Below are 24,067 nucleotides of genomic sequence, written 5' to 3'. Positions count from 1 at the left end.
CTGCCTCCGCCCGGCACACTCCACCCACCCGCGGCTACTTGTGCGCCCCTCGACGTGCCGCCGCCATTTCCCCTCGTGGGCGGCCCGAGCAGGGGACCCCGTGCCGGGCAAGGCGCGGAGAAGGCGGTGGCCATGTCGCGGGGCGCCGCCGCGGCGGGGCGGCTGCTGGTGCTGCTGGTGAGTCGGGGCCCGGACGGGGCGCGCCTGGCCGCGGGGGTCCCCCCGAGCGGGCGGGGGGAAGCGCCGCCGTGCGGCGCGAACGGTGCGGGAGGGAGCGGCGGCACCGCCCGGCCCCGGCGCCGCGGGGGGCTGGAGTGCGAGCGCGGGGGGGCCCGTCCCGTCGGGCCTTGGCTGCCCTCCGCCGCCGGTGCTGGGGACGGGGTTTCTCCCTCGCTTTGCGAGCGGGCGAAAGCCATCGAAGCCATCGCCGCTCGCTGTCCGAGGGCGGGTGAAGGGAGGAAGAGGCGGCTGGAGCGGTACCCGGGATGGGTGGGGCTTCGGGAGACGCCAGGGGGAACAGGAACGCGGTGAAGCGTTCGGGCTGCTGCCGTCTTCGTGTTCAGCGTGTTATCTGTGTTAAGAAATCGCGTTGCCTTTTTGAAGGAGTAGTGCCAGGAGGGAGAATGGATCATGAAGTATGATTTAATGGAAGTTTTTATCGCCTTAGAGAAATGATACCAAATTCTTAACAATCCAAGACGCTTCAGGCTTTCTCCTTCCCTGCCCTCACTCGTTTTTTAGCCCACAGCCTTTAGACCTTCCATCCTCTGAAACGCCTTCTCAGGCTAAAAGCAAGGAGAGTTTCACAACCGCAGCGCCCGGTTTATTTGATCCGGGAGGATGTTTCCAGGCTGTTTCTAGGCGTTTTACCTTCATACCCGCCGCACTGTTCGTTAGCCCTTCCCCGTTCCACGCTGGCGGAACGCCTGCAGGAGCCGGGCGGCTGCGGCGCAGCCAAAGGCAGGGCTGGAGGCCAGGCCGCCGGGGAGCCGCCGGGGAGCCGCCGGGGAGCCGCCGGGGAGCCGCCGGGGAGCCGCCGGGGAGCCGCCGGGGAGCCGCCGGGGAGCCGGGCGGCCGGCGGCTCGCTTGCGTGGTCAAGCGGCCGGGTGCTGTAGGTTGGAAACTTGCTCCCTGGGCTCGGAATCCAGCTACATCAGATTTGTCAGCTGGAGACCTGTTGCCTGATAACTTTGATGTAGACTTCTGGTTGGCCGCGGGTCGGCCAGCGACAGGCCACCCGCTTCTTTGCAGCAAGCTGGGCGTTAGAGTTTGGTTGGAAAGGTTTTGCCCAAAAGAGCCATGGGGAACATGCGGAATGCTACTTGTACAAAAGTTTTCACTGATTTTTTCTGTAATACCTGAAGCCACAACATCATCCATTTTGGTGGGCTTGCACGGGCACAGGGTGCTGTTGGTTTTGCCTGAAGAAAAGAGGAAAATTATTTTTCTCAAACCTGATCATCCTCAGTCTCAGCTAAAGCTGTGGCAGGGTACAGTATACTAAGAGTGAGCTCAGTTTGGTGCCTGAATGCCTCATTGTCACACAGAATATTAGCTGAGTGATGTCAGGAGAGGCAGTGCTGGGTTTTGCCTTTTTTGTTTGGTTGGTTTGGTTTTTCATCTCCCTGATCTGGACAAAGCCATTCATGTGACAGAAAATCTAGTTGCTTGTTTGAGAGCATCAGATTGGGGTCATTTCTATTTTATGACATGCAAGGATGGTACTGATAAAGTCAAAACCTTAAGAAACTCTTGAAAAACAAAATCAGTCTAGAAGTAGTGTCTTCCCAAACATCTTCTACCTTAGAAGCATCGAGAACTTTTTCTTCCTTTCCTTGTTTTTCCTGGAAGTGTGTCTTCATCATCTGTGCTCCCTCCCTGCCTTCAGCCTGCATCCCTGTATTGTTGTCCCCAGGTACCTCGCAGAGGTTGTGGCAGCTTTCCCCAGGTCCCTGCCTCTGACCCTTTTCCAGGGATGTCCGGGTGTGCCGGATGGCAGTGCTCCTGCAGGGCTGGGCTCGGGCTTGACTTGGCATGTGTTCAGGGCACACACCCAGAGCCATGGGCCTGCCGGGCAGGCACAGCTATCGAGGATTATTAGACTGGGAGGTTTCTCCGTCATTTCTGAAGGGGGTGGACATCACGTCTTCAAGAGGTGAAATCCTAGAATGCTTCTTACATTTGAGTGAAAGAGGAGTTGACAGAGATGTATGAATCTTACTACCCAAGTAGCAAAACTGATTTTATTCTCTGAACATATTCTCAGATTGTATTTCCTTGATGTTTGGGATGTTACTTTGGCTAGGTATGATGAAATTCAGTCCACAATACATTGGATCACTATTGTAATGTCAGAGGCAGTAGCAATTACTTTTCAAAATTAACAGAAACATGCTAAATTAAAAAAAAAAAAAACAAACCACAAAACCATGTTTAATTTTATAAAGAGCAAAGGTGAGATAATTCAAAGCAGCCTAGCTTCTATCACCAGTAACATGTTGAAACATGGTAAAAATATTTACAAGTATCTGTACATTGATTCAACAAATTAATATTGTTCCAAAAAAAGGGGGGTGGGGGAGTGGGGGATGACAGGACAGGAACTGTGCTACAGTGAGATATGGTGGGAGATACGTGAGATCTAGTATTTTATCCATCCTATTGAACTAAAGTGTTGTATTAGTTTGGACACTGGACTTTAGAAAAAGTTATTCTGCCCAGGAGAGTCTAGAGGAAAGCCAAAAATACAGTCTAAATTCAGGAAATCCTGTTTTCTGATTCTTGAAGTGAGATTAAAGAACTGAGAAACAGGGCGGGGGCGCGAGTGAGAAAGACCCATGATGAGTTTTCAGATACATAAAGGGTTAATTGTGACAAAACCTGAATTAACACTGTTCAGTAAGACCATTATCAATATGGCAAAGAGGGAAAGGTTAAGACATCTCAATAAAGGTGTTTGAGTTTCTGTTTTGGTAAGTGGGGATGCAGTGGATGCAGAGTGCACCTGTCTGGTTGGATCACATTGTGCTTTCGAAGCAAATCTGCAGTGTCTGGATCTGATCCCTCCTGGGTGAAACTGCCCTGGGAGATGCATCCATCTGCTCGTGGGTATTTGGTCTGTGGGACCAGGCTAATTCTAGTCTGAAGCAAAAGCCACAAAACACAGGTTGTGTAGTGTTGGGTTCTCGGCAGCAACTGCTTTGCTCTACAAATCCTCTCATGTTGGGCTTACAAACTAGACATGGCTACAGTCAGGGGCTCAGAAAGAAATAGATGTGGGCTGGCTCTGGGGCAAGTTGAACTGCTCTACAATTTCTTTGTTGGTATTGTCTGTATTTCTGTTGATTATCATGGAAGTTTAAGCTTTTAGCGTTCATTTAGATAAGTGATTTTGTGTGCCTTCATCTGAAACTGAATCTCATCCAAACAGCAATATGATCAACTTGCAAAGAGCTAAAAATTAGCATAATAAAATTAGGATAAAAATTAACAAAGACTTCCCATCTGTAACACTGTCTAGGCACTGCCTCAAGTTAGCTAGTGAGGCTGTGGAACTTCCATCCCTTGTTTTTAAGAACAGGTCATCAGGAAGATGTAGTTTGTCCTGGCCCTGGGGAGATGGACTAGTAGATGATCTTGGATGGTCCCTTCAGCCTGCTTCTCTTAAGTGTGGAAGATCTTCACTTGCCCACTGTCGTCAACACCAAACTGACTCACATGAGGTGCAGGATCCAAATCTCCTGACACACAGCATATGTGAAAGACAAGGTTTCTAGGACTTACTGTTTTGTTGTGTAGCAAATACAGACACATACCTTCTTGCTTACTCAGTCTTCATCTTCACAGTACAAAGCTAAGATGGGTGTTCAAAATCTCTTCCTTAGTCACTTCCTGACTACACATGAACATGGATTTGGGCAAGAGCAGCCTTGTAGTCACTCCTTGCTTTCCCTTGCCCTCTTGCCTATTCCTGCTGCTTTCCTGTAGTATTTCATTCCATTTTTATTACTTCAGGCCTCAGGTTTTCTACCTCATTTTCTGTAACCATCCAGTTTTCTTCTGACAATGCTTTCTCAGCTCTGTGTTATCAACAGATGTATTTTTTGTGCCAAGGCTATGATCCACATGAAATGATGAACAGGGCTTTCCTACTCTTACCAAGCCATTTAACAGAAGGCAGCTCTAGGAAATTAAAAAAAAGGGGGGGGGGGGGAGGGGGAGGAGGTGGATTCAGAATGCAACAGCTGTTGGATATGTGACTTTTCCTTGAAGAAAATGTCATTGAAAAGTGCTTTTCCACATTTTTGGAACCTTTACAAATTGTCTGTAAAAATGCAGGATCCTTTTATGTATTTGTTACACATGTATGCACCTTGTAAATAAACTCACCATTTTTAGGTGCTGTTTGTAGATGTCTTAGAAATCCCTTATGAGATTACCTGTGGACTATAGATTAAAAAGTATAAGAGCAAAAGTATTTTTACTGTTTTAGCAGTAAGAGTTTTAAGGCTGCTTTGCTGCTAAGCAAACAAAGCAATACTTACTTTTAACTGTCTTAATGAAAGACTTTCTGTTTACAATGACTAATAGGATTTTCTCCACTTTCACTCAGTGGAAGACCTCCTTATTCTTGAATTTTAGGCACTTCTGTTTATACTGTGGTTCTCCTATTTCCAATACAAAGAAACTTCTCACCTTGTGCCTCTTGTCCTTGTTCAGTATTGAGACAGAAACACTTTTCCCTTCAGTTTACCAGTAAGAACAAATAAGGATGTTCATGAAGACATCAGGACAACTATTCACCTTGCAAGAGTTGCAGGTTCTGTTGTAAAACCTTGACTGTAAACCAAAATTTTCCTGTCACTCTTGCTGGTACAATGTCATTAATCATAAAAATAAATTTTAAAAATCCGTACAAGTAATAAGATTGTATCCCTCACAGCACATAACCATTAGGGAACTCAGTGCTTGCTGATTTTTGCCTTCAGAATATTTACATGGGGAAAATTACCATTTGAAGAACAGTTTTGTTGGGCAAGTTTCAGCAGCCGTCTGCTACATTGCTCAATTTCTGCTACATTCTTCCAACACCTTCCACTGCATTGTATGGGGAAAAGATAAACATCTTTTTTTTAAAAAAAAAAAAAAGCTGTCATCAATGCAGCAATCAAGGCTGAGTCAGAGGGATGAATTAGGGAGAGGCCAGTCAATAGTCTAGAAATCAGTCAGAGAGAATATAAAGAAATACTCCCTGATGTAATTCAGTAGGAAATTACCTTTTATGAGCCTGCTTTGCCTTAGGCGTTAGTATTAAAAAAAAATTAGAATTCCCTAAGTTGCGAAATGTAGGTAGATGTAATAGTTTCGAGAACATAACAGTATTCTCTACCTATACAAAGCTCAAAAGCTCTATTTGTTGGTTTCATATGTAATAACCTACATGTTGTTGTTGCATCCCAGTGCCTACATTTTTGCATTGTTGGGGGGGGGGGGGTGTGTCGCTTGCAGAGTCTGTGGTGCCTGAAGAGTGGGTGTAAACACAGGGTCTCTGGTGGTTTGGCAGAGGTTCCAGTTCCTTCCAGCTAGGATGAGGCACCTAACTGAGGTGTCTAAAGGCATGCAGAGCTGTCCTGGGCTGTCCTGGTGCATGGAGAGATGCGCAGTCCCAATACTGAATGCTGGCGTGTAAGGTTTTGTCAGAGCAAGCATGAGCTGCCTGCTAGCATGCATGGGCCTCTGCCTTAAGTAAGGGATGTATGTGTGCCATTTGTCCTCCCAGCAAGGTGCCAAGTAGAACGCTGCTTCTGTCATGTAGACTTCAGCAGATGTTTTGATTAGTTCTTGCTTTTAAACGTTATTTAACTTGTTTTGTTTGCTGATGCGGTCGGTAACCCACCACAGCCTGTATAATCTGTGATTTGCCCAGAAGAAGGGGATTCTTCAGAGCGCTGCTGGCAACCAGCACTTACTTCAATTGATGGCAAATTCCCATTGTTTTGGAATAGTGAAGCATTATTCAGCACTGAAAAATGGTTGATTAAAAATTACTATAAAGCCTGCAATTATTGGGGGAGGGAGGTGTCAATTGCTTATTATCCTTTTCCTGCCAGGAGAGTGCAAAACTTAGTAATTTTATAATTGTAGTGTATGTTTTTAATGTGGATGGCTATGGATGAATTTTTCAGAAGTTATTACGGGTAAATAGTAAATATTAAATGATAGATGTTCGGATGCCCTCTTCCTGATGGGTTTGCTGTTTTTATGAGGGAGGTCATGTCAGTTAAGTTTTAGTACTGCTGAAGTGGCATAGAATTAATAATGTTTATCATAACTTCCATTGCAGATCTGTTTGAATTATGGAAATGGATTCTATGTGAAGGTAGGAAATAATGAAAAACTGCTTGTCTTTATCAGTGCCTGAAGAAGGGTTCTCTGAGCAAAGTGTCAAAGGCATGGCATACTTCAGTTGATAAATATCTTGAGTTTTACCATTTTCTGAAGCATTGAAGATGTGTAATGAATAATGAACTAAAAGCTGAAATGTAAGTGAATAGATTCTTACATCCATCAAACTGAGTGGCATTCAACTTGAGAAACTTCCTCTAAAATATTAAGTTTGCAGATATCTCTTTTTTAACGCTATAAATGAAATCGACTACTGTTTTATGGAATATGTTAATCGAAAACATTTCCAAATGTGAATCTGGAAATCAACAGACACATTAGGGACGAAGCTGGACAGAAAAGTGAAGGCTGTCACGCCCAGTGATAATGAGAGCTAATTGAGCAAGGGTAGCAGAGGCAGTGGATGTGTTGAATGGAGGCCGGCTCTTTCATGTATTGTGTTTGAGAGAGAAGATTGAGTACAAGGCAGTATTGGTGGGTTGGTAAACAGGCAGTGATGGTGGTTCAAAACAGCCTTAGTGCAAAACTTCTTCCCACATCTGATGACAAGCACTCAAATCTTCCAGAACAGGTGTAATTTCACCCACCCCGGTCATGGGAACTTGCTCAGGTATTTGAAGCCTGTCTTACCTAATTCTGTCTCAATGAAAAGACTAGTGTAGTTTTCCTCCTCAATCAGCTTGAGGAGCATATAGTTCTTAGATTGTGGCTCGGAAGGCTAATGCTGCTCCATGATTTTGAAGCTACTGGCTATTGAAAGAGCAAAAGCTATTCAGACATCTGGGCTACAGCAGCACTAAAGCATTCATCTGAAATGGCTAAATGTAACGCTGACATGCAACTTTGTTTTTTCACAGGTTTATAATCAAAATGGCATGAGTGGCATATTGTCTCATCCCAACAGCCTAATCAGACAGAAGCGAGAATGGACAGTCCCTCCAGCTTTCATACGGGAAGAGGAGGACAATTCCTATATGAATCCAATCGCTAGAGTAAGCCCAGAAAAGAGATAAAAATAAAGATGAAAATGTAGAATGAGGTTATGGCTGCCCTAAACACACGCACAGATATTTCTTTAATTTTAAAGGACTATTGAATGTCAGTTGAAGATTGACACATTTCCTTCTGTTTCCTTCCTTCAGCAGATGGGTTACTCCTGCAGCCTGATTTGGCTCAGTGTCTCATCTTTTCCCAGCCACCAGTTTTCATAAAACTTTTAGAAATGCAATACAAAGATACTTTTCTCACTCCACCACCCCTACTTGGCTGTGGTTGAACTTAGGAAGTGGGTACCAGAACTGCTGGTGGTGACTGGGCAGAAGGGTGTACATGGAGCACATTTACATATGCCTCACTTCTTAGGAAACAGAGCTAAAAATAACCAAGGTATCACCCTTTGTGCAAGAACAATACTCATTTAGTTCAGAACCAGTGCTGAAACCAGAATTCACCACACCTGTCACGTCAGCATATAAAGTAACTGCAGATGGAGCAGGCTGTTACCCTCTGCCTGGGCTGGCCCTTGGTGGTGATACTGGCACAACGCACATGTGCTTTTCCAGATGCTTCAGGTATTTGCTGACAGCAGAGGAAGAGTATAGTCTGTAGTCTATGTAGCCTCTTCTATCTGTTCCTCTCCAGGTCTGACCTTTTTTCCTCCACCCTATCACTTCCTCAGTCCTGGTCACGTTCGCTAGCTTAGGGCTAATCTCCCTTAAAAATTTGTCATACTTTATTTCTAGGCTTTGCTCAAGTAACTTCAGTCTCCCCTGCTCAATTTATTGTTTCAGATTATTTTTCTCTCTTGATCTTTCTCCACATTTTGTTTGCCCCCATCATTTTCCTCCTGCTTCCCTCACTCGAGCTTTTCACCTTATCACAGTGGTCGTCCAACCTTTCCTCATACTTGTGCCCTATCCCACTCTCTTTGTCCAAGGAGTCCCAATTTTCTTCTGCCACAGATCTCTCCACTCCATGGTTCCCAACTGTTGTGCTGTCCATCATGTTCCTTGTCTCCCTGCAATAGATCCTCAAACAGAACATGCAGCTCATTCCGCATTCATCTCAACATCACCACACTCAAAAGAGTGCAGGGAAATGTGCTTACTATTTATTTTTTCTTTGTTTATTACAAAAATTGCAAAAATATTTGTGTTGCATTTTAAAATGTGGTTTTATTTACCAAATGCTATTTTATCTGTTATATTTCTGCTAGATACATTCTGATCTTGAAGATAAAGGGATAGTGGTAACTTATACTATATCTGGTCAAGGAGTAACAGAACCCCCTTACGGATTATTTGTTATCAATGGAAAGACTGGAGACTTGAACATCACGGGAAGGGTTGACAGAGAAAAGACTCCAATGCTGTTTGTGAGTTGAATAGTAACTTTTTTCCTTATAGGTGCTCTTCTATCCATTTTTTATTTATTTTGTTCAAATAATGCTTCTGGATATTTGTGTGTGTATGCATGCTTGTATTTGTAAGCATATTATATATGCTTAGTGTTTGTTACATACATGTTTCTATATATTTCTATTTTGCATATGTATTTATATATATTACAGTCACTCATTGGATTTGCTTATTGTTTCTGTCTGTATTATTTCAGCTCAGAGGTCATGCACTAGATAAGACTGGAGCAAAACTGGAAGAGCCAATAGACCTCCCAATTAAAATTGTGGATATAAATGACAATGCTCCGGTGTTTGCACAGGAAGTTTTTGTTGGTTCAGTTGAAGAATTAAGTGAAACAGGTAATGCTGCTTTTAAATTGGTTTTTTTATTTAGTTTTTCCCACACATGCAAGGGCACAAGTGAATATAATCTTTCCAGCAGCATATCTGCATTAACAAGGATGTGATCTCTTGTTTGCATAGGTCAGGTTATCCACATGTGAATGTATGTTCTTATTCAGGCTTAAGCCGTGCGGTGTCATTAAGGGAAAGCATCTACATAAATGCAGCAGGGGACAACACTTCCTCTTATGGCACCTTTGGTTTGCTGTCAAAGCGACCACAAATCCAGGAACCAGAGCCCTTCAGCAGGAATTGCATGGGAAATGCAGTCTACCTTCTGGGCTAGCAATCCCAGCTGTCTGGGAGGGACTCCACTCTGCCATGCTCATGAAAAGCCCTGCTTTATGTATGGGCCGGAGAGGTACTTCACTGTCAAGCACATATGGCCATGACCTAACCCTCGACAAGTTAGTGGCCGTTTTCCTATTGATGTCAATAGACAAAAGAGCAACAGATTGTTTTCCAGAAGGTAAAAGCTGTAATAAAACAATCTTATAAATACCTGACATTGTGTCCGTTTCCATATCACAATAAACTGAGGAAACAAATTCTTGACCGTGCACTTGGGTGAGGTATTGAGTTCCCTCAGCTCTCTTTCAGGTCAGTGGCCACCGTATGGTCATTGCGCTTTGCCTGAATTCCACCTAATATTCTAACTCTAGCACTGGGCACTGAGCTAGACCATTTCCCAAAGAACAAAACCTGTGCCATGAATTATGACAGGATTGCACATTGGAGTCCGCTGTGTATTTTGAGTGAAGCTGTTAGAGGGCGTCAATACAAAGCAGTTGTTTTAATACTGTTCAGGTGGAAGAGTTAGTAGTGCTCTCTTTAGAATAATAATGTGTGAGGGAAATGCAGCTTGTTCAAAAACTTTTTCTTTCTTCTCTGAATGATGTCTACAGTTTTCTGTCAGAATTTTTGAAAGAATTCAACCTGTTTTTTAATTCTGGTGCATTGAATTCTGAGTTACAGATATGTGGATACAATTGGTTTTTACACGTACTGTTTGGATTCCAGGAATGCTTCTTCAAGTTTATTAATTAAATAAATAAAGGCAAGAGCGTCAGAAAACTGTGCAGTGCATCTGACAACATGCCCTTACCTTTGACGTTACAGTAAAAACACTTACCAGAGGATGGCAGTGTAAACAAATACTGGTGGGTTTTTTTGCTTTTTGCAGGTACAATTGTAATGAGGATAAATGCAACAGATGCAGATGAACCAAATAACCTAAATTCCAAAATTGCTTTCAAGATCATTTCCCAAAGCCCTAGCGCTGCATTCAGTGTGAATAAGGATACTGGCGAGGTTCAAGTAGCAAAAATAAACCTTGACAGAGAGGTAAAAACACCCTGCCACTTCTAATCTGTTAACAGTGGTCTTCTGATGCCTGTTGTGTCACCTTCAGCCTTACCTGCCAGAGTGAAGAGCTGGCCCTCTGTTTCCTTCGCCTCCCTTGGGATTAAAACCTTGTCTGGCTGATGCATGTTTTTCAGGAGTTGGAGGGGAGGGCCGAGGAGGGAGAATGTGATGGGATCAGGGTTGTATTCCCCCTGTCACAACAGCAGCCTAGTACAGCACCAGCCAGCCCCTAGCACAGCGCCAGCCTGATGTCGTTGCTTTCAGTCCCTTCCATGCAGCCAGGGCAGCAGTTGCGTGAAGCGAGGGGTTATTTCTTTTTGCTGGAGAGCATATGGCAAAGACAACGCAGATCACCGTCTGCAAAGCTGCTGATTGCATCTAGATTTCTGTGGCCTGCTATGCAAATCGAGGTGCAAAGAGTTAGGATGGGTGCCACTGTGAAACAGCGTTGAAAGCCACATATTGCCAGCAGCTTTGCCTGTGCTTGCTTTGAATTTTCACTGGCCAGCAGATGGTGATCTGGATGTTAGCTGTGGGGAACGTCTTCTGCCTTTAGCCCTGTCCTGACACGCAGGTAGCACTGGTCCTGTCCCCGTTTATGGACACTGAAATTTTTTCATTTGCCATGTAAGTACAGGTTAACTTCTTTGTGAAAGTCTCAAATCCTTTTCAAAGCCTTGGCTCTACTCCAGCAGAGCCTGTCAAGGTAGTTGTGTGTGAGAACTGCTTCTAGCCAGAGAGGAGTTAAAATTGACCATGAGAGGGATCAGCGAAATGTAGTAAAGATAACACAGTGAAGAAAAACTAGGCTGGTTTAAACACGTTTGTTTTCTTATCATGGCAGACACAAAGTAGCTATTCTTTGGTGGTGGAAGCAAAAGACCGTGGTGGTGGATTAGGTGGGAATGCTGCAACATGTTCTTTAGAAATCAAGATTTTGGATGTCAATGACAATCTGCCTGTTGTTGAAAATCGTGCAGTAAGTACATTTATCACAGTATTTGGCATGTTATTACACCTGTTGGTATCCCATTGCTTAATAACGAGGTTCTGCAAACTTTCTTGCACGGGTGGAATGAAGTAAATCATTACATCTTTATGAAGAAGAATGTTTTTTGATTGCAGTTTGAAGGAAGCATTGAAGAAAACAGAGCAAACGTGGAAATTCTGCGAATAAAAGTATTTGACAAAGATGAAGAGTTTTCTGATAACTGGCTGGCAAACTTTTCATTTGTTTCTGGCAATGAAGGTGGCTTTTTTCGTATAGTAACGGATACCCAAACAAATGAAGGAATTTTGACTCTTGTGAAGGTTAGTATATCCTTTAGAGACTCATCTTTAAATATTAGAGTAATTTATTCCCTTTAAGCTGCCATACAAGCTATTTATATTCAGTCAGTATGTAAACTATAAATTTACATGGTGGACGCTCCTCCTTTGGCATACTCTTTGTTGGTGTATTCAGTAATTCTGTGCAAAATCATTATTTTTTTCCAGCTTTACCATTTACTTTCTGTGTGATCTCAAATATATCTAGTGGGGCAGAAGCCCCGAGTTTCCCTGTTGTTTGAGCAACAGTGCTAATAAAATGCTGTAAAGTTTCCCATATTTTTGCTCTCCTTACTGATCTCAGTTTAAATTTATTTGCCATGGCCACAGATAACATTGCAGACAACACCTACTCCGTGAGCCATGGGCAACAGACTTTTATTAATTTCCATAAATTGAAATTATGAAAATATTTTCCATAAATGGAATTCTTTATTTTATGAATTTCACTCCCCTTCGGTCCACAAGAACTGAAAATGCAGAGTGTCCTGAGTATTTTTTTTCTTTTTTTTCCCCTCTGGTTTTGGTATCAGAAAACTGATAACTGTAAAAGATTGATAAGCGTTATTAAGTAAATTAATTGGTTTTAAAAAAACCATACAAATGGAAGAGGCAAGTAATATTGAGCACCAGTTCACTGAAGGTAGGGACAGAATAGATGGGTAGGACTCATTGTACCTACCTTAAATTAGTTTAAATTCAGTATTATAAAGACATCCCTATGGTGCCATCCATTAAAAATGAGAAGTCTTCCTTATGTACTTCTAAAGAGTTTCAAGTATTATATACTCTGGTAACATGTTAACTGACAGTTCTTTGCACTGTGGCATCCTAAATATTTAAATAGGGATGCTACAGTATTATTTAAATAGGATTATTTAAATATTAAATGCATGAATATTGTGTAGATATCAGATTCTGTCAAATTCTGAGTGTTTTTGTTGGGTTTTTTTATTGCTGCAGGAGCTGGATTATGAAAAAATGCAAAGCCTGGACTTGGGCATTGTTGTTACAAACAAAGCAGAGTTCCACAAGTCAATTAAACACAGTTACAAAGTACAAACAATTCCAGTCAGAGTTAATGTGGTTAATGTGCGGGAAGGCCCTGTGTTCCCTGGTGGCACAAAAATTATTGAAGCAAGTGAGAAACTGCAGATAAACCAGGTTATTGGACAGTACCAAGCCTATGATGAAGACACTGGAAAAATAGCACAGAACATTACGTAAGAATCTTATTATAACCATCATAACTGAGTATGTCAGAAATCACATCTTATTGTAAAAGTGTGTATATTGAACTGAAATAATTTCAAAGGCAGTAATTTTCTACTGTGCATATTTTACACCTAAAACAACATAATGATCATCATCTTCAATATTCTATTATGCAGAAAATAGCTGAGGTGAAAATCCTACTTGTTTTGTTGTATGTGGTGAGACATGAGTGTTTGGGCTGAAGTTGTCCATGCTTGTGTCATGCATGTTTAATTTTGACAGTAATTTACTCATCTGATTTCATCATCTGCAGAAACTTTAGGAAGAAATATTCAGAAACATGTAGTGATCGGACAGAAAGGTTGTGAAGCACATAAATCTGTGTGTGTGTGTTTAGCTTTCAAATCGTAGCTCTTCAGATAAAATGGCGTCGAACCACCACTGTAGCTTTTGCAAATGGTGCAGACCAGCTGAGGTGTGTACCCACTGGTGGACCCCTCTCCCCCACACCTGTAATACAGTCTCTCCTGGGTGGCTGCTGCTGAGCTTTTGCGGTGAACAGGGATGGAGAGGAAGAGGACGATGACCAAGAGCACAGCTCCCTTTCCTGCTCCAGTCTCACTCCGAGTCGACTTTTTATAATGCCTCCGCACATAAATCCTGGCTCTAGAGGGAAAGTCAGGTTTCAGCGTTCAGGGTAGGTTTATAATCTTAGGTTTATAGCTGAAACCAATTCCAGTGGCAGGAGTGTCAGACCTCAGATCTAGGGATTTTGTCTGTTCTATTAAACGAAGAGTAAACTGTGAAGCTGCTTTTTCCGCTGATGATTGCTTTCTTCATTATAAATGTGTACATCTTTGTATGTGATTTTAATCAGATACATGAAAGGAAGAGATACAGCAAACTGGATCACAATCAACTCAGTCACGGGGGAAATCCAACTTGCCAATAAACTTGATTATGAGTCGTCTTATGTAGTAAATGGTACCTACACTATCACCATGTTGGGTATAACTACTGGTAAGTTGCAAGGGTTTTGTTTTCACGCTAATTGGTTTATGTAGGGTTTACGCTGCCTTTCTAGGTTTAACCTCCCTATCTTTAACTGCCTAAAAGTTAGTTACCTAGTGCAGTTTCCCATAGGCTCTGTATTTAGAGGAGAGACCCAGGCTTACACTGAAATAGGATGAACCTTGGAAAGAGTTCCCAAGGTGCCTGTTTCGTTTCTTTGACTAGATGGAAGTGAACTTCTATAAAAGTTTTGCGAAGACCAAGTCTGATAAGAACATCCCTTGTCAAGATAGAAATTGCCAGTATCTCAGCATGCTAATTGGCAGCCTTCAGAGTACTGAGTTTTCTTGAATGATAACCCGGAAAGACTCCCTGAACTTTTTGTGTAACTAATTAGAATTCTTCTTTTATAATCTGCACGTTACTGTGTAACCACACATAGGAAATACTTTTTTTTTTAAAGAAAAAAAAAGTAAAATAGTAAAACAGCTTACCTTCAGAAGAACTTTTTCAATATGTTTATCAACATTAGGAATTAAATAGTGCTCCCACAAGCTCCAGAGAGAGCTCTTTCAACTTATTTCAGCAATGTTTGTGGATTGGAAAATATTCAATTCTTTATTTTAAGATGATTGTTTTGCACAAATAAATTTAACTTTTCATATTTAAAATCTTAGATGTTCCGAAGAAAACGGTCACCGGCACAGTCATTATTCAAGTTAAAGATGAGAATGATAACTGCCCAGTTCTTGTGAACCCTGTGCAGACTGTGTGTTCAGATGCAAAATTAGTTGATGTTACAGCTAATGATTTGGACAGTTACCCAAACAGTGATCCCTTCAGCTTTGCTGTCATTGATGAGCCAGAAGGGACGGCAAAAAATTGGGTTATTGCATCCAGAAATGGTAAGAAAATGTATTTTTAATTACTTTCAGTTCTTCGGAGTCCTAGTGTTGTGATTTGTTAATTCCAGTCAAACTGACCGTTTGGCTGATCCAGACCAAAACAACCTGTATATATGGAGTTAGGCATGAAGACACATCACTTGTGTTCTGCTCTCTTCTCTCTAATGCTATAAAAGCACAGTCGTGTCTTCTGGGCCTTGTTGCCTTCGCTCAGTTGGACCATATTTGTGCAGTTTGATGACGCGTATGTGGTGATGATGATTTCATGGGTAATGCTGTGATCAAGCCATTCCCATCTTTCCAGAAAAAGAATGCAGTGATGGAGGATGTTTTTGTTAAAACTGAGCTTGCAGATTTAGAGTAACTGTAGCCAGTAACATAACCAACTTATAAATAAATAAATCTGTCTGCACAGTGGGCCTTGAAAAGGGGAAACAGTGTAAACTTTCCAAGACTGTCCAGCACAGTAGGAACAGAAATAATTCAGAAATCATAAATAATTTTAATGAGTATTTCAAAATGAGATCAGCATTTTCTTCTTACATTTCTGTTCCTGTAAGCCTGGGAAATGCTTGAAGGAAATGCTTCAGGTAGACCGAAGGTACCAGAAAGCACTTCAGACTCATTATTCTGTCCTCCGTAATACTACAGCAAACACTGCAAAGCGATCGGCAGTCATCATAATGGCCAGGTTTAGGACCAAGAAGGAATCTTCTTAGCTTTCCTCACCCCATTTGCAGCCGGACTAGTAGCAATTGTAGAAGTCACAACTCTTCCAAACAGGGTGGTGTTCCCCAGCTGGGAACATCATCTGGGCATCTCTTGCCTAGTTGTGTCCTTGATGTGACACGGCCACAGGAGCAGGTGATACGCTGGCTCCCCAGTCTCTGCCTGTGGCCTACGACAGATTAATCTCCTAAGGACTGAAGCTGTTTTATTGTGGATTCAGCCTTTACCTACCTGGATGATGTGTAGGTTAACACTACATAGGCGGTTGGGCTGTCTTCCATGATGTCTCTGGTGATGTGAAACTCTTCACAATTATCTGAGACCGCAAGTGAGCACAGCTGCTTTGTTACCAGCATGAATTACATGATAAAAATAAGAGCACGTACACTGTAGCAGCAGCTGATTAAACTTCACTCCATTGCACTGGCTGCATTTAACTGGAGGGGTCTTGGGAGGCTGTGGTTTTATTTCCCTTAGTTTACAGGAGTCAACTTTCTCTCCACTCATTTCTTGTCTTTTGTTTTTCTTTAACCGCCTCCTCTGCCTCAGGCACCAGCATACAGTTGGTACCACAAAACCTGAAGCTGGGAAGAACTGAAGTTCGCATCTTAATAAAGGATTTCCAAGGGTTCAGCTGTGCTCAGGCACAGTCTCTGCAACTGACAGTTTGCAAGTGTGCAGATGATGGTGTATGCAAAGAGAAATATATTGGCAATAAGTCGGTGGGTCTGGGACCAGGAGCAGTTGCGCTAATCATCTTGGCTTTTTTACTTCTACTGCGTAAGTAATTGTTTCATATTATCTTGGAAGCACTGTAAATATGATCTGTAAGGCATCAGGAATGAAACAGTCTGGCTTTCAGGTTTTATCATCTTGATATATTCTGTGTAAACTCCTAGTCTGTGTGAAGTCACGGCAAATCCCCAACTAATTTTAGTCACATCAGCGCTTCACCCTCAAAGGATTTCAAGCAGTGCATTTTAAAGTCAATATGTACAACTTTAATATTTGTTTATGGTGCTCTAAATAACACGTGGGGAAGCAGTGAGGAACCCTTTCTGTGTTCTCACATCTTGTCATGTGAACCTAACTCTTCCCACTCAAACCACGGCATTTTCTCCACTTCTTTCTCCCTCACTGCAGACCCAGGTCTGGTGCCTTGCTCTGAGCAATGTATGACATTGCTCTTTAGTGAGACAGAACAGAAGTTCGAAAAGAAGAGAAGAATGCTTGGAGTTAGGGTACAGTCATGCACCAGCAGCGCATTTAGAACTGCAGTAGTTTATTGCTTGTACTGGTAGCAATCTAGTTGTGGCAAAACAAAGTTCATGCCCCATAAATATGCTGTGCTCCTGAAACTGGATGTTTTTAAGTTCCCCAGGCAGTGCCCTAGGCATGTCATAGGAGTAGTGAGGTGAAATTTACATGACACCATGTCATTAGCAGGAGGAGTTAGAAATGCTGAGGTTGTACAGTGAAATTTAGGGCTTGGGTTTGGTATATGAGATCTTCGGTAGAAGTATAGCTACATTACATGCATGATCATCTGCAGGGCTGAGGCTCTGATGGGTTAATTGTCAGTTTACTCTCTAGGAAACCAACCTGGCATATGTTTTTAAGAAATACCTTGAATATTTGGGAGCCTGTCTTCAGTCTTTATTAGCTCTCATACTGATCATTAGCTCATTAAAGATAAATTTTGGTGTGGGCACTGGCCAAACTTTGGTATTGGCTATTAGCGTGCTTTGACCCTAATAATCACATAGTTAATAGTAAACTTCTGTTTCCTTGTAGTTGTCCCACTGTTACTGCTGCTGTGTCCCTGCGGATCAGGAGCAAAGGGATTTGCTGCAATACCGGACTACAGTGAAGCAACATTGCATCAGTGGAACAGTGAAGGAGCAGCTCCCGAGGAGAAGGCATGTATCCCTAAGAGCATTTCGCTTTGATTTCTATCCAAGTGTTCGGTTTGGCACTTGGCACCTCTTCCACATTACAGGCTGATGTTTCAAACTTGTACAGCAGATTTTAACCGCACATGAATATTAATTAAAATTAACCCTGTGAGGCTCAGCGAAGGATGCATGGACGATGAATTCCATCAGCAGCTCTAGAAAAAACAACCATAATGTTTAAATCCCAAAGTAAAGGGAAGGCAATCAAGCAAATATTGATGGTATCTGAGCAGAAGATAGGAATGTGGGGAAAGCATCCTTACTGTAAAGACTGAAGCATTTGCATTTGCAAGCCTGGAATGTTCTGCACCCCTTTGGGAGTATGGTGAAGCAGGGAAGGCATGGGTTATACAGCTTAGCTTCTCTTCATTAGTTCAGAGTTTCAGGCTGCATTTTATATTACTTCCCTGTGTATTTGCCTTCTTAAACAGAGGAAATTGTTAATTGAAAAGAAAAAAAAAAAAGGGCAGAAAGTGCAAAACTGCAGAAAAACCCATTTTTGAAAAATAAGGGCATGACACTGACATGCTTCTGCACAATAACAAAGAAACAGAAGTAAGGTAAAAGACTGATTTAGGGCTAATGATCACACCAAATTCTTGTTAAAAGACAATTAACAGGGAAGCCAAACTTCTAGAAAAGAAGAAAGAGCCAGGCAGCACCATAGAGGCAGTGCACACTCCCTTGCTTTGTGTCTGAGAAAAGCTGGGCAGAGTCTTTCTTGGAACAGCTGAGCTCCCTGGAGTTTTGCAAGCCCTTTTTTGGTGTGGGTTTTTGGTTTGTTTTTTTTTTCCCAGCTTTCGCTCCCAAGCCTTTGAGTTTAAAGAAAGCAGTGATCTATGGAAACATTTCCATGATCCTTCTTGGGAATGCAGTTGTGGAAGCTGCACCCTCTTTCAGGAGGCCTTTTTGCAGCAACATGTATAGGTGCGAATTCAAGCAAGTTGTAAGACAGCACCCTCCCAGGTCCCACCCAGCCCCACTGCTGGTTTGGTGAGTTCCGTGTGCTAGACAGCACAGCTTTCATGTCACATCCTAATTTGTGTTGTTTATGTAGCCAGTGCAAAGCTTCATCCCACCCACTGCATCAGGGAACTCGAAAGGAGCAACCAGTGAAGTGACAGCAGCAGCAGGAATGAGTGGAGAGGAAACTGCAGCAGGAGGAAGCAGCTCTGCCTCTCACATAAGAGAGCATCACACCACTATTACTAAGGACAGATGGGAAGAGCAAAGACATCTCCTTTCTGGTGGGGAGTATGGAGCCATGGCAGCTGGAAGGGCTGAAGGCATGGCAGGTCTAGAAGGCAAGACAGTGGTGGCTGGAGGAGGAGTCGCAGTGGGAGCAGCAGGAGCCATGAATGAAGAATTTTTAAGAGACTACTTCAATGACGTAAGCATATGACCTGAAAATAACAGTAGTTTGATATTTACACTTAGTGTTGAGTGTATATACAAACGGTCCTGATACAGTGGTCAATGTTGTGTGCCTGTGGAGTTGGGGGCATTAAGGATTTTTGGGTTAGACTCACATGTGGGACTTTGAGCATGGCAATGCTCAGTCTTGTAGCACTGGGTGCTTACAAAGTCTCCCATGATGAGACCCTTCTTCTGAGGGAGGTACTTGGGAATGGGATCCAGAATATTCAGCAGTGACCAAGGAGCCCCTTGCCCAGGAAGAAGCCGTGAGAAAGACTGCGATCTAAATCTCAGGGACTTAGGCACATTAAACTGGCCTGTAGGGAGGCACCTATGACTCATTGTGAGTCACTGCTACAAACTTTACTGTGGAGCAGGTTTTTGAAAGATAAGCAATAGATGTCATACGGTAGAGGGTGGGTCTGCATTTTCAAAGTAGCTGATGAAGTAGGTGGTGCTGGACTTGTCTCTTTGCCCAGCAGCCTGAAAGGGCCATTCTTCAGAAGCATATGAGGCACATGTTGCAATCCCCTTTCTGACTATTTTATTGGTGACCTAACCATGGACCAATAAGCTGTTCATACTCACTGTGGCTATTCCTCTTTGCACATCATTAGTTCTTAGGCTGCTGAGCTCCTTACGCTGAAAGTTTCACTTCCATATGCCAGGGAGTGTGTGGATTGTTCATCACCTATACGAACAAAACATCTTCAGACCCTGCAGCTGGCTGATGATGGGGTTTTGCAGGGGAGCAGCAGCGCGGATTTGAATCAACACCCCAGGCTAGGGAAGGATTTGAGCTTAAGATACTTGCATGTCTCCTGAGTGCTGTAGCTATTGATCTTCTGGGTGAACAGATGCAACAGTAGCACCTCTACTTTCCTTCCGCTTTTTACGCTTCCTAATATTAAGACATAGTTTAAACACAGCTGCTTGCTGAAGTCCTGCAGGAGGGCTTAGTAAAGGTCACGCTACAGTACTCTACAGCTTCTGGGAGGCTAAAATTTCTTGGATTATAGGGGGGAAAAAACGCCAAACCAGACAAATGACCACATTGAATAGTTTCAGATGTGTGCTGATTTTTGTCAAAGCATCTCGGGTAGTGTGCCTACTTCCAGGATCAAACACAAATAATCATCCACTCAATTTGGGTCTGGATATATACCACATTATACAGATGCCTAAGCCTAATATACGCCCTGGAATGTCAAATGTGGCAGAAAAGTGGTTCTGAGCACAGGCCAGCAACCATATTAAGTAAAGCTGGTTCAGCAGGCCCAGAGGATTTGGCTGTCTTCACTCCTGGAACTGGAGCTGGTGCAAGCACGTACACAGATATTCGTGCTAGCACTGGCAGCAGCTCCATTGCAGATGCTGTTTTCAGACAGAGCTGGCCCTGGAAGCACTATAATGAGAACCCGTGAGCATGCCTTGTTGCAAAGCAGCCTGCATAGAGCCTAAAACTTTATGTGCTGGACTGTGTTCCCATACTCATCAAGCCATTTAACTTCATGATTTGTTTGCTGTTGGGCTCCTTGGGTGTGATACAGCAGGCTTGTGGTAGTGAAAAGAGCCATGGCAGGTGATAACATGTCAGCATGTACTCATTAAATGTGTGTTTAAATATTAGGGTACTCTCAGGCATGGTGTTGGCACTGTCCCACAAACACCTAGTTGGAGGTGAAGTTCATTCAGTGAACCAAAATAAAAGCAAGCGTTTTGTGAAGATGGAGCGTTATCACAAGTGGTACAGTTCCTGGTAGGAGTAGCAGCAGGTGGTTATAGTACCCAAGATTTTCAGTTTAACCTCAGATTTTTCTTCTCATCAAGTGTACTGTCAAGTTCAGACTAACTTCAAAAAACCAAAACACTTTTATGTACTACCCTTTTTTGGTTGATGATTTCTGTGGGTTCAGTTAAATTTTCTTACTTCAACCTTTCTGACCAAGCATTCCTTATTTTCAGATTGATTATGTCTAGAGCTGACATCAATGAATTTTTGCTTGCTTTTGTTTTTTGTCTGTAGAAAGCTGTCTCTTTTGCGGATGAAGATGAAGCCCAAGCTGCAAATGACTGTCTCCTGGTTTATTCCCAGGGAGAGTCAGGCTCCCCCCACGGTTCCATCGGCTGCTGCAGCTTTATTGATGGTGATCTTGATGACCATTTCCTTGATGATTTAGGAGACAAATTTAAGACTCTAGCAGAAATATGCATAGGCAGACACATCAACATGAAAGATGGTAGCTCCAGGAATGAATCGGGTTTTGGTCTTAATGATGCAAAGTCGCAGTTCTTAGATCCACAGAATGCTTCCAGCTCCAAACAAGCCTTTGCCCCAGGCAGCTGCTTCCAGCCCACCCCACCAGTGCACGTGGGCAGTGGTGCAGGACAAGACACCATGTCCAAGAAGGTGGTCACGGAAACAACCTTTGCATCCTGCTCTGGGCAGCATAATACCCGGCCCCTTCCCACAGCCCACACGGAGACCAATTTCACCACGGTGGAAACATGCTATTCTGCGGGGGCTCCTGCCTACTCTGCCAGTGTCTGTCTAGACCCCCAGTTTAAGGAGAACATAGTGGTGACAGAGAGAGTGCTGGCACCTGCATCAAGCTTGCAGGGTCTGGTGGAAATCCCCAGTTTGCCACACGGAAATAACATGGTGGTTACAGAGAGGATGGTGAAGTCGGAGAGTGCCGGGCCAGGAGCCCTGACGGTTCAGGATCTCCCTGACTCCCAGTACGTCGTGGTGAGGGAGCGGGAGAGGGTGCTTGTGCCCACTGCAGAGCAGGGCTCACTCAGCTTCCCCACTTTGGCAGAGGGGTGCAGTGTGGTGGTAAATGAAAGGGTGGCAACAGCCTCGGGGATGCAAAGCAGAGCCGAACAGGCAGCAGGTGCCAGCCTGGGAAGGCAAGGGCATGTGTTGATCACAGACTCTCTGCTTAACCAGGCAGGCTCCAACTTAGAAGGGCCACCTCCTGCTAGTGCCACGCTGAGCAAGTCTTCCAGGGTCACCAAATACAGCACAGTGCAGTACACTCGCTCGTAGCCTGGCCCCTTGCAGGGGTGGTGGTGTCCAGCACTCTGGTGTCCACGTGTGTCTTGCCTTGGGCTTTTTCTTAAGACCTGAATTTGCTGGAGCTCTCAGAATGACATGGACTTGCTTGCAGTAGTTTGTATAAATAAGGATTATGACCAGGAAGCTAGCAAAGAAATCTGCTCTTACATAACATTGGCAGCGATCCTTTTGAAGTGGAAGTGTGTGGGAAAAACGTAATTTCTTCTTTACTGTTTTTGTAATTTCTGTTATTATTCAGTTAGTGTAATAATACCACATAACCACAGCTGCATAATTATGGGAAAGCAGAAAAAAGAAGTCTAAAATCTAGTGATGGATAGTGGTGTGCAAAGCTGGTTAGGTTTCTGAACTGCTGTTTAGTGTGTCTGCTGAAGTCCCCCTTCAGGGGCATCAGTTTCTCATTGCCTGTTTGCCATCTATTACCTTGTGGGCCAGGGTAGCTCCTCCTAAACTGCAGCTGCAGATCTCTGCACCTTGGTGGATGTCTGAGAAATCTCCCCTTCCTGAGAAGCCAAGGCCACCAAAGCCAGTACATCCTCAGGGCAGTGGTGTGTTGATCTTCTGGAGGGATGTCACAACTTCGGGTTATCAGCATTTGTACCTTAAGCAATCAATACTTGCATATTAGCATTAGCACAGGGGTTAAAGAGAGTAAGTAGCAAAAAAGCTGAGAACTGCAATTTTTTTGGTACTTCAGTGTAAAAATTCCATTACTTGCCATGGGTCTAGGCTGACATGGACAAGTAAGCATTTGCATCGTATAGATTTTTTCATTGGCTCCTAACTGGTCCTTTAATAATATATGAGAAACAGCCAGGACTTAACCTTAGCTTTAAAGCTAGAGATTCAATCAGTAACTTTGCTAGCAAAGTTTATGGCCCTTAGACATCTGTAGGATATGATTTACAAGTGCAGTTAACTAAGTGATTTTAATTTTGTCTATGAATTGTCACAGGTACAAGCACAGAAATGCAGCCTGATACGTGTGCTTGTGTGTGAGGTTCTGCTGGCTCCAGTACCAGAGCTGTGTAGGCCTGTGTAGTGCCGTATAACAGCAATGTCTCTTGGCTCTGACAAGACAAGAGAAAGCTGCCTTTAATTCTCCAACAAATAAGACCATTTTTATGTGGTAAAAGCAGAAGCCAGTACTGCACTGTTTGGCACTATGTACATATGCATATGTAAATATTTGTATGCAGTTTGAAACACTTTAAAGTTAATTTTATAAAGGAAAAACTGTCATACACTCCTCATGTTTTCTCAGAGTAGGAAGCAGTATTTTAGATTAGGTATTGGTGCCACGTTTCTCTCATACCAGTAAAATCAGCAAGCTGGTCATACGGTGCTGCAAAACCAGTGTACCCGTGGAACTTTCTGGTTGTCTCCATCTCTCCTGGAGTTTTCCTGCATGCAGCTGCAGTTATGTTTTCCAGTAGTATGTTTTGCCTTTGGCTAGAAATGCTTTCAGTGTATTTGATTTTACTGATAAGGATGTAAAAGTTGATTCAAAAATATAAATATAAAAAGTAGGAACCGTGGCTATGCTTAACAGGAGGCAACTTGACAGACAGGCTGTTACATTAAGTGGAGTACTTCCAAGCAAATCAAATTACCCCCTTGCTTGGACCTGTTGGTTATTTAAGTACATGTATTTACTTTTAAGCAAGCACACAGTTTTAAGTGGTTACCACTTTTTCGTGCAGTTTAGAGGGAGTGAACTTATTTCTAACTTTTTAATGGAGTATTTCTGTGGTTTTATGCAATCTTGAAATAAAGAACTCTTACTGTATTTTTTTTTTTTAATATGTACTTCATTCGGTTTTAACATGGCCACCCCGGTGAAAACACCAACTTTCCT

At 43.0% G+C, this 24,067-nt stretch overlaps 1 protein-coding gene across 2 annotated transcripts; it reads left to right on the top strand.

The window, feature by feature from the left end:
* Window positions 1-7: 7 nt before the first annotated feature.
* LOC102053062 (desmoglein-2) lies at window positions 8-23,998 on the top strand. 2 transcript variants are annotated; one of them, XM_055705283.1, is made up of 15 exons: window positions 8-177; window positions 6,344-6,379; window positions 7,263-7,397; window positions 8,621-8,779; window positions 9,019-9,163; window positions 10,389-10,549; window positions 11,415-11,549; window positions 11,696-11,881; window positions 12,863-13,122; window positions 13,992-14,134; window positions 14,803-15,030; window positions 16,309-16,539; window positions 17,554-17,678; window positions 18,772-19,104; window positions 21,157-23,998. In XM_055705283.1, the coding sequence occupies exons 1-15, from the start codon at window positions 133-135 to the stop codon at window positions 22,177-22,179; spliced, it is 3,345 nt and encodes a 1,114-aa protein (XP_055561258.1). In that variant the 5' UTR covers window positions 8-132; the 3' UTR covers window positions 22,180-23,998. The 2 variants fall into 2 exon arrangements, with proteins under 2 accessions (XP_055561258.1, XP_027661674.2); XM_027805873.2 differs by lacking the exons at window positions 8-177; window positions 6,344-6,379 and adding an exon at window positions 6,477-6,542.
* The last annotated feature ends 69 nt before the right edge of the window (window positions 23,999-24,067 follow it).

The sequence above is a fragment of the Falco cherrug genome, chromosome 3 (assembly GCF_023634085.1).
Source record: "Falco cherrug isolate bFalChe1 chromosome 3, bFalChe1.pri, whole genome shotgun sequence".
Lineage (NCBI taxonomy): Eukaryota > Metazoa > Chordata > Aves > Falconiformes > Falconidae > Falco > Falco cherrug.
This window is presented reverse-complemented; position numbering and strand designations above follow the sequence as displayed.